General features: G+C 34.9%; 1 protein-coding gene across 2 annotated transcripts in view; it reads right to left on the bottom strand.

Annotated features, from left to right (window-relative positions):
* Positions 1–4,213: 4,213 nt before the first annotated feature.
* The window catches only part of LOC142355721 (protein stum homolog), a 29,628-nt gene continuing 22,921 nt past the window's right edge, over positions 4,214–10,920 (bottom strand). The window contains exons 4-5 of one of the 2 annotated variants that reach the window (XM_075407797.1): positions 4,921–4,950; positions 4,214–4,318 (exon numbers count right to left, since the gene is read on the bottom strand). In XM_075407797.1, the coding sequence (XP_075263912.1) occupies positions 4,943–4,950 (8 nt within the window). In that variant the 3' untranslated portion in view covers positions 4,214–4,318; positions 4,921–4,942. The remainder of the gene's footprint in view (positions 4,319–4,920; positions 4,951–10,920) is intronic. The other variant, XM_075407796.1, reaches the window with a different exon arrangement.

The raw sequence follows: 10,920 nt of genomic DNA, 5'->3' as shown, positions 1-10,920 counted from the left end.
GATAAGGTTTACTCAAAATTATCTAAAAACTCAAAATATGCTTCAAAAGGGGTCTGATTCTTCTCGAAACATCGAATGACAAAATTGTTTTTTTTAAGGAAGAATTTACCACTTTCAGTAGCAAATACTGAACCAAAACTGCTCTATGAAATACTATGACTAAAAATTTTTTTTTATGCGCTATATGTGCTCGCACTTCCTGAGATTACCTTTCATTGAATTACTTGGGGGCTCTGATTAATTTTTCAATTAAAAAATTTGTTTTTTTAAAAATTTTGCCAAGAAGTTCATCCTTCTATGAAGTTCTGTGGTTACAACTTTCCTCTGATTCTGTGTTCACTTAAATTGAATTATTCGATTTTTTAAAAATTAGTTTTTGTTAAGTAATTTTTTCCCTCTTTTTCGTAAAGTTTTCAAAACTATTATGAAAATTCAACTTAATAGAACTCCTTTTATGAATGTTCTATGACTGCAACTTTGCATAGACGCCATAAGATGAAGGTGTAATTTTATGTAACTTTTTGAATTATGAGGCCAACCACGCTGTTTTTTTCGATGGCATTTCTTTCCCAAACCGACTTATTTTAATGTCGTGCGTAAAATATAGTTCTGAAGTTCTTAATTTCTGGTGATAAATTGTTTAGAGAAGTCCTCGAGTAAGCGTAGTCACCCCTGAAAATTTTCCCAGAACTTATGGAAAGATCTTTATTGTTAATGCTCTTCAGCCAGTTCAGCCCACTTCTCATTGGTAATTTTGTCGTAATTCTTCAGTTGGCGCTGCATTATAACTGAATTTTGGCAAGTAAGGTGTTTTTATTAGTTGCATGGCGGCCCTTTACTATGATTCAGACCTTGGTTAAGTTCAAAAGCGTTATTTCGCAAAACTTTTTTTCTTATTTTGTCTGAACCATCGCTGTGATGAATTTTAATAAAGTTATTGTTAACTTTAAGTGCTATATTTTGGCACCAGACGTTGCGCTGGCTAAAGTTTTATAAAAATTTGAGGTCAAAATTAATAAAAAAACATCTATGAGGTTTAATTTTGCATCTAATTGATTTGATTTTGCAATTGATTTATTGCAATTTTAAATGAAGCACGTTGCTTTTGATCATATATGCAGGAGCCTTGTGATTTAACACAAAGAAGTAAAACGCAGGAAACGCTCAGCAGATTCGGTTTTGAAACTGATTCTAGAAAAATTAGAACTTCAATGTGCGTATTCTCCAGCAGAAAATACAACATTTCCCATTCTTGAAATTTCTGTGGTGATAATAGTCATCACTCGAGTTAGGGATTAGAGCTATATATAGGCTATTTTTTATAAATACAATTAGGCTAGTTTATGCAAACTTCAGGAAATTACTGCCCAGGTTGAGGTCCCAGACGGAAAATTGATATATACAGACCCAGATGAATGCACGACTGGGTGTCGTGCGTTCAAATTTACATAGTCTGAAACTACGGAAAAACACACAAAAGTCTGCACATGAGTGCGCGAAATGTCTGATGAACATACGAAAGTCTCATCATGAACGCACGAAAGTCTGGACATGAACGCACGAAAGGTCTGATGAACGCACGAAAGTCTGATCATGAACGCACGAAAGTCTGGAATGAACAGACGAAAGGTCTGATGAACGCACGAAAGTCTGATCATGAACGTCTGGTGAACGCACGGAAGTCTGGACACAGGCACTTTCTGTCTGGGACGGTCTGGGCATAGGCACCTTCCGTCTGTGACAGTCTGACATACCGACTTTCCGTCTGTGACCTCAACCTGGGTGCTCCTCCTATGTCTTTTGATGACTCTCTACGGCTGTCTGTGAATTTTTGTATAACAAAAACATTTCGTATAACATAAATGAAATCAAGATATCTTTATTAAGCGTTACCTTCATCAGATGGCTAATTAACACATTCACGTTATTTCGAATTGATCATTAGTTCCTAGTTATGACTGCAAGAGCTAATTTTGCAAGGTAACAGTTATCGAAATCAATTCAAAGCAAAATTTTTATAGACTCCTTTTGGTATATGGGGTGCATACGATATATGACCACAAAGCTAACCCGAGCAAAACCAATAGGTTAAATGGTCAATTAGCACTACTTCGATAAGGGTATCTTTTTGGAATCTGTTCTGTATACCCCCCCCCCCCAGTTTTTTTATGCACCCCACTTACAAATTATGTGTTGTTATATAGCAAGTTACCGAAAGACAGCAACATGCACCTGGAAGAGTAAAAGTTATATGTTTTTGTTAAGTAATTTTTTCCCTCTTTTTCGTGAAGTTTTCAAAACCATTATGAAAATTCAATTTAATAGAACTCTTTTTATGAATGTTCTATGACTACAACTTTGCATAGACGCCATAAGATGAATGTGTAATTTTATGTAACTTTTTGAATTATGAGGCCAACCACGCTGTTTTTTTCGATGGCATTTCTTTCCCAAACCGACTTATTTTAATGTCGTGCGTAAAATATAGTTCTGAAGTTCTTAATTTCTGGTGATAAATTGTTTAGAGAAGTCCTCGAGTAAGCGTAGTCACCCCTGAAAATTTTCCCAGAACTTATGGAAAGATCTTTATTGTTAATGCTCTTCAGCCAGTTCAGCCCACTTCTCATTGGTAATTTTGTCGTAATTCTTCAGTTGGCGCTGCATTATAACTGAATTTTGGCAAGTAAGGTGTTTTTATTAGTTGCATGGCGGCCCTTTACTATGATTCAGACCTTGGTTAAGTTCAAAAGCGTTATTTCGCAAAACTTTTTTTCTTATTTTGTCTGAACCATCGTGTGATGAATTTTAATAAAGTTATTGTTAACTTTAAGTGCTATATTTTGGCACCAGACGTTGCGCTGGCTAAAGTTTTATAAAAATTTGAGGTCAAAATTAATAAAAAAACATCTATGAGGTTTAATTTTGCATCTAATTGATTTGATTTTGCAATTGATTTATTGCAATTTTAAATGAAGCACGTTGCTTTTGATCATATATGCAGGAGCCTTGTGATTTAACACAAAGAAGTAAAACGCAGGAAACGCTCAGCAGATTCGGTTTTGAAACTGATTCTAGAAAAATTAGAACTTCAATGTGCGTATTCTCCAGCAGAAAATACAACATTTCCCATTCTTGAAATTTCTGTGGTGATAATAGTCATCACTCGAGTTAGGGATTAGAGCTATATATAAGCTATTTTTTAAAAATACAATTAGGCTAGTTTATGCAAACTTCAGGAAATTACTGCCCAGGTTGAGGTCCCAGACGGAAATCTGATATGTACAGACCCAGATGAATGCACGACTGGGTGTCGTGCGTTCAAATTTACATAGTCTGAAACTACGGAAAAACACACAAAAGTCTGCACATGAGTGCGCGAAAGGTCTGATGAACATACGAAAGTCTCATCATGAACGCACGAAAGTCTGGGCATGAACGCACGAAAGGTCTGATGAACGCACGAAAGTCTGATCATGAACGCACGAAAGTCTGGAATGAACGCACGAAAGGTCTGATGAACGCACGAAAGTCTGATCATGAACGCACGAAAGTCTGGTGAACGCACGGAAGTCTGGACACAGGCACTTTCTGTCTGGGATGGTCTGGGCATAGGCACCTACCGTCTGTGACAGTCTGACATGCCGACTTTCCGTCTGGGACCTCAACCTGGGTGCTCCTCCTATGTCTTTTGATGACTCTCTACGGCTGTCTGTGAATTTTTGTATAACAAAAACATTTCTTATAGCATAAATGAAATCAAGATATCTTTATTAAGCGTTACCTTCATCAGATGGCTAATTAACACATTCACGTTATTTCGAATTGATCATTAGTTCCTAGTTATGACTGCAAGAGCAAATTTTGCAAGGTAACAGTTATCGAAATCATTTCAGAGCAAAATTTTTATAGACTCCTTTTGGTATATGGGGTGCATACGATATATGACCACAAAGCTAACCCGAGCAAAACCAATAGGTTAAATGGTCAATTAGCACTACTTCGATAAGGGTATCTTTTTGGAATCTGTTCTGTATACCCCCCCCCCCCAGTTTTTTATGCACCCCACTTACAAATTATGTGTTGTTATATAGCAAGTTACCGAAAGACAGCAACATGCACCTGGAAGAGTAAAAGTTATATGCCCACTAAAGCTGGGGGGACGAAACAGAATAGATTCCTTTCTGCATTGTCATTCACTTTGGGTAAAAGTCACCTCCGGGTTAGATAATCATAGGATTCGAGTCTTTATTTGTGCGTTCCATCTGTGGCTCTGGTGATGAAGAGTTTGACTGTTGAGAGAAGGGCTTGTGTATCTTGTCTAAAAAATAAACGCTCAACCAATATCAAGACTTTCCAGAGACCAAAAAGACCTCAGATTAGACCTATTTTGAGAGAAGTCTCGCAAAAATACCAGGCTTGAACATACGTAACATAAGTTTGGTTATATTTTGCACTCTGGCCAAGGTTTAGACCTCGATAGATTTAAAAGCCCAAGAATTCTATGGGGGGGAGGTGTTATTCACAGTATTACACAGTCAAGTTGCCCATTTGAAGTTGAGAAACCCATTTGATTTTTGATGGATTGAGAAAGAGTGCAAAGTGACTAATTAAAACATTGATTAAAGAGTGACTGATTACAAACTGATTAAAACACAACTTACTTTGTGCATTATTCTATAACATAGAGTAAAAAATAACAGTTTTTCGGCTTTTTTTCTATGTGGTCATATGAAAAACAAAAAAAATCAGTCATTTTACATCATATTTTAAAACTATCAGTGCGGGATTTCAATTTGAATTATTTGAGAGTCAACATATTGTTTCATTCATTAAAATATTGAAGTGCTGTAAAACATTATCAGTGATCAATTTCTGCCATTCAATTCATCGCTCAAAAGAATGCCTTTATTCACTACTCACGATTGGTTCTGGGACGCATCTTTTACTTGCCTAGAACAGTTTGCATTCGTAATTATTGCAAAGGTATTGACTCTAATATTTTAATCATCGTAAGATGTCAAAAGATATTTCAGACTTCTGACTTAGTTGTTGAAAATTTTCCTTTTGCTTCATTGCAAATCGTTCCATCCATAAACCTCAACTAAACTTTCAGCCTTGATGAAGGTTTACTATCAGAGCAAAAACAGACGACTAAGAGATCAATTTTTTGGAATTCCAAAGGTATCCAACCAATTAAAATCGTGAGCGTCAAAAAAACTATTTCCTCTAGAAATATGTAAAGATTCAACCACAAAAGCAGATTCAACCACTAATCAATCAAAATTTGACGGCCATTTTGTCTAAGTTTTGAAGCTAAAATCTGAAAAAAAAACCGCAAAAGCACACTAGAACACTCGGAAACCTTCTTCCTTTTTTCATCTTTTAACAAGCAAAACTTATTTTCTTCCTCCAAATAAATTTTCTTGCAGCCCCTGAAAAAATAATCAGGGGTTCTTCATTCGGTTTTTGATTATTATTTTTTAAGATCTAATTTTTGAAGTGCCGCCAACACGACAAGAAATTGTCTGCTTTCATCAGATATGTCTCAATAAATTTCTTTTACATAAATGAAACCAGCCGTTTAAACAGTCGGAAGCAAAGAAAGTTTGATAACTGAGAACGCTCATGTAACAAAACAATTTTATCAAGAAAACGAAATAGCATTAACAGCATCAGAATACTGTGACACATTTTGATGAAGTGGTCTGGAGCAAATTGATCAAACCGCTCTCGTTACACATTAGCATTAAACACACACACACACACACACACATATATATATATATATATATATATATATATATATATATATATAGATATATATATAAATGTATATAAATATATATATATATATATATATATATATATATCGCAAAATTTTTTGACGTGAAAAAACTGTAAAAGTGGGCGGACTGGTGAAAAAAACTCACATTTTAGAAAAAAAATTCACAATATACCATACACATTTTGTTAATAAGTGGAGAAATGTAAAAGTTTTGAAATTTGAATAAAAAATTGTTGGCAAAATAGGAAATGAAAACAAAAACGACAATACCTTAGCAAAGTCCACAACATATGACAATATTCTTTTTTGTTTTTAATTGAACAAAAGTTCCAATTTTTCAACTTTTCAATAACAGAAAAACAAAAATCCGGAAATTTTTACAGCATTAATATCGTTTTCGTACCGCATTATTTCGTACTGCCTTTAACAGCATTAATAACGTAATTAACCTTAAAATTTCTACTGGAAACCTTCTAAAAAAAGAAAATTCACATCACTTCAAAACATGCTTAACGTGAGGTTCAAAGCAGATTTGCCAATTGTTCATAATCTCTTTGTTACGTTAACCCCGCCGACATTTGACCAAATTAGAATCTTCTTAGCGAACACTTAACTTCTAGTTGTGAGGGAGTACAATTTCATTTTCATATGCAAATTTTAGTTTTTCTGAAGAAACATTAGAAGGTCGGGAAACTTTTAAGCAAAGCAGATAATGGGCCTCTTGATAATTTGATTTACAACGAGTTTTTGCGAAGAATTATCATAAAACGACTATTATCGATATTTAAGCATAACCATCTGTTTTAAAAAAACTCATAAGAGGTGAATCTTTTTGTAAAGTGTGACTCTAACTAGAGAACGAAATTTCGGTATTGATATATGCCTAATAGGGCAAACTGAGAAAAATGATCTACTTTTGTTTTTTTTTCTGAAACGTAAATGTGATCAAAGGCGCTTCAGTTGAGGTTATTTTTTTCAACTAGTTTTTCGTTAAATTTTTATGTTTTCTTCGTCAAATTACATTAAAATTTCCAAGTTTACTGTAGTAAAAAATATTTCTTGGATCCATGCTTCATCATAATTGAACACTTTTTAATTATTCCTTGCAGAATAATATGAATCCCCTTTTTATATCTGAAAACAACCAGAAATTTTTAAGAATTGCTCTGATAAACTAATGTAGGCGAAATTTTTGATTGCTTATAGCGTAACTATAATCGCCTATAGCGTAAATTATTAAAATTTTTTCATATAAATATTATATATATATATATATATATATATATATATATATATGTTTGAGTGTGTGCGCGTGTTTGTGTGTGTATGTGTGTGGTTGTGATTATACAAAAACTCATGTTATCATATATACATTGTTGTACCAATAAATTAGGTGCAGTTTGCTGCGTTCTTCAAGCACCAGATTTGCTCCATGCGTTTGATTTCCGTTAACTCGCAGCTAAATGAGCGGATTTCTGAAATTTTAAACCAGCTTTCGTTTTTGTTCTCAACTTTTACACAGAGAAGACGGTTGAACTACTAAGTTTTTTACTGTTTGGTACTCTCTTGTGATTTGAATTGCACGCCTTCCATCGAAAAAGACAAAGCCTTTGCCTATAATAAAGATCTAATAGACAGCTTGCATGCAGACTTGACTAACAAAAATAAAAAAGCCCAAGGCGTCTCCAGTGACGGAATTGTGCGAATGCGTTAACGAAAGTGGGAAAAATCTCTTGACGAGAAATAAAGCAAAGATCTGTGTTAGGAAAAAGATAATTTGTGTTTTGGTGCACAATATAATTAGATAAACAAAATATGTTTGTCGAATTTTCGAAAATGCAAAAACTCTTGTTTAATTTGATATTTTGAAGAATTATGTTTAATAATAGCCGTTTCTGGAGCTTATTTTCAACAAAATAGCGCTCATATGCATAAATCAAAGGCCGACTGAAGTTTCTTCCACGAATTGAATCGGCAGGTACTATAGTTTTCAGCAAATACTCCCTATTTGAATCCAATTGAAAATTTATGATTAATTTGGAACCAATAGTTACAAAAAAAGAGAGTTTTGTAGTTTTAAAAGTGTAGGAAATATAATTCAGCTATCGTTATAAAGTGGTGCGAAAACTGCAGAAACGATCTACAAGATATTTAAAACAGCTAATGGCGTAATGACTTGATACTAGGAAACTGATCTGAGTGTTGTTTTTTTATGTTTGTTGCACTTTTTAAGATTCTTCAGAAGTACCAAGCTTTTGGAGCCATGTGGCTTTGATGGTCTGATGAAAAGCGATTTCAAACTAGCAGTATCTAATCAGATGTTTTTGGAATTTTTCACTATTGGTTATACCACTGTAGATCACCAAAATGTACTTCCAGCAACTATATGCAGTATAATCGTATAATCGTATATTTTTTTAATGCGTAATCTATTAACTTATTTTTTTATAGTGCAAGATTTGATAAAACATTCAGCTTTATCGTGTAAAAATCGATCAGAGGAATTTTCATTGTGCTCACTCTGATTAATGTTTTGACAGAGGAGATAAGAAATGATGCATGACCTACAGATATCTCTATTAAATAAAAATTGTGGTAGAAATTAGTAAGATCCTTACACGCTAAAAATCGCCGAATCAATGGTGCTTTGAATCAAATAAATCAGACACTTACCCGTACCGAACTCCAAGTCTATATCAGTACTAGGCAAGTCTAAATCCAAGTCTTATTTCGTTTTCCAGTACTGGGCAAGTCTTAAAAAAGTCTTACAAGTCCGACAAGTCTTGGCCAAGACTTGGGTAACACTTGCAAGTTGACTCCCAAGTCAAACCCAACTTTTCAAAAAAAATTCGAGTGAAATTTTCGAATTCAAAAAAATTTCGCAACGTGCCACGATTTTGGCATTACTTTTTGGCCCCTTTCCAGGGATGCTAGAAAATGATGCCGGGGGCATACCAAATTGATTATTGGGTGATTCTTAGCACCCCGGGAGGGTCTATTGAGGTTTTTTCAGGTGTTTTGGGCCTTTTTGAGCCATTTTTCAGCCATTTCAGCCCCTAAAATAGCCGAAATCACCAAATTTATGTACTTTTCAGACGAGCCAAATGTCGAACTTCAACCGAGGCAAAGTTGTCAAAAGGGGTGCTACTGTGAGGGTTCCCATGATAGCCCCATGTCCCGTGGTGCGGCACCCAGTGGACCCTATTATGGCGCAAAGTCCTACAAATCTGCCCGAACAAGCGCCGAGAGATGTCCCACAGTATAAACTTACTCAAGAGCCAATGTTGACCTCTGTTAGTGCTAGTAAAACTAGTTATAATTAACCAACTATAACTGTTTATATCACTGTTTATATCACTGTTTATATCACTGTTTATAACCCGGTTATAAATATGGGTTATAAGCGAAATGAGTTATAAATTGTGGTCGGGGGTGGGGTGGGGTGTCATAGCTCGTTGGTCTTTAATTCGCGAAATACTGGTCCAAATTAGATGTCATATATATAGTTTTAAAGCTTATTTTACGGGCAATTGAATGAGCTATGTCCCGTCCCGATCCGATTCGTATATTGGTCAGAATTCTGGATTTCAAGTACCGCACCCCCAAAAAGTGAGGTGTACCTGGTGCTCGTACTCTAAGAACTTTTTTTTAGTGCACCTAGGAGGCTCATTTTTTAATATGAGTTAGCTTATAATGTGTGCTAACTAGCGTTACTACTCCGGTCAAATTTGAATCCGATTTCAAAAAGTTATTAGCGAACGAGCATGAGGTACCTCATAGGTCCTAATGTCGGGGGAGCCATAGCTCCCTGGTCTTTAATTCGCGAAATACTGGTCCTATTTTTGACGTTTTTTTCAGCTATTTTTGACTTTTTTTCGGCCATTTTTGACGTTTTTTCGGCTATTTTTGACGTTTTTTTGGCTATTTTTGACGTTTTTTTGGCTATTTTTGACGTTTTTTTTCGGCCATTTTTGACTTTTTTTCGGCTATTTTTGATCTTTTTTCGGCCATTTTTGACGTTTTTTCGATCAGTTTTGACGTTTTTTTCGGCTATTTTTGACGTTTTTTTGGCTATTTTTGACGTTTTTTCGGCTATTTTTGACGTTTTTTTCGACCATTTTGACGTTTTTTTCGGCCATTTTTGACTTTTTTTCGGCTATTTTTGATCTTTTTTTGGCCATTTTTGACGTTTTTTCGATCAGTTTTGACGTTTTTTTCGGCTATTTTTGACATTTTTTTCGGCAATTTTTGACGTTTTTTCGGCTATTTTTGACGTTTTTTTCGGCTATTTTTGACCTTTTTTCGACCATTTTTGAAGTTTTTTCGATCAGTTTTGACCTTTTTTTCGGCTATTTTTGACATTTTTTCCGGCCATTTTTGACGTTTTTTCGATCAGTTTTGACCTTTTTTTCGGCTATTTTTAGTAGTAGATAAAACAGGGAAACCAGCCACCAGCAAAATTTGTTCCTTTTCTCCTAACGCTAATCGCGCACGTCGAATGGAACAAATTTTACTGCTTGCTGGTTTCCCTGTTTTATCTACTACTGTATATTCACTCTATATTCACTTCTTATACAATTAAAAACTATCCTTTCTTGTCTCACTTAGTGCAAACCACTAGTACAGAGTTAAGCTGGTAATTAACCATTATCAGACGGATAGTTCGGGTTCTATCCCCACCGACTCCGGTGGACGTATCCCAGTACTAGTATAAAACTAACAAGCACGTAAAACCAACTTGCGAAAATGAACTTGAATAAAAAAGAAAACTTGAACAAAAAATGAAAATATTAAAATAATTAAAATTTTCTTATATTCCCCTAATCAATATTTAACCAATCTAAAACTAAAACTTCCTGTCTCACTTGGCGTAGTGGTTAAATCATCGAGTCTAGTTAAGTTGCTTTAGCAAACGGAAGGTTTGGGGTTCCTTCCTCACTGACTCCAGTGAACGTCCCCCGATAGGCGATGCCGCCTTTCAGGATTCTGATGAAAAAAAAAAACTATGAAACTAAGTGAGATAAAAAAAAACAAAAAAAAACCAAATTCACAGTTTTTAAAAAGGATGATCCCTGCTGTGAGACTGTATATGGGACACACTGTGATGGGTATACAGTCAAAAACACTGAGATCGG

The sequence above is a fragment of the Convolutriloba macropyga genome, unplaced genomic scaffold, assembly GCF_964194025.1.
Source record: "Convolutriloba macropyga unplaced genomic scaffold, txConMacr16.3 SCAFFOLD_1088, whole genome shotgun sequence".
In the NCBI taxonomy this organism is placed as follows: Eukaryota; Metazoa; Xenacoelomorpha; order Acoela; family Convolutidae; genus Convolutriloba; species Convolutriloba macropyga.
This window is presented reverse-complemented; position numbering and strand designations above follow the sequence as displayed.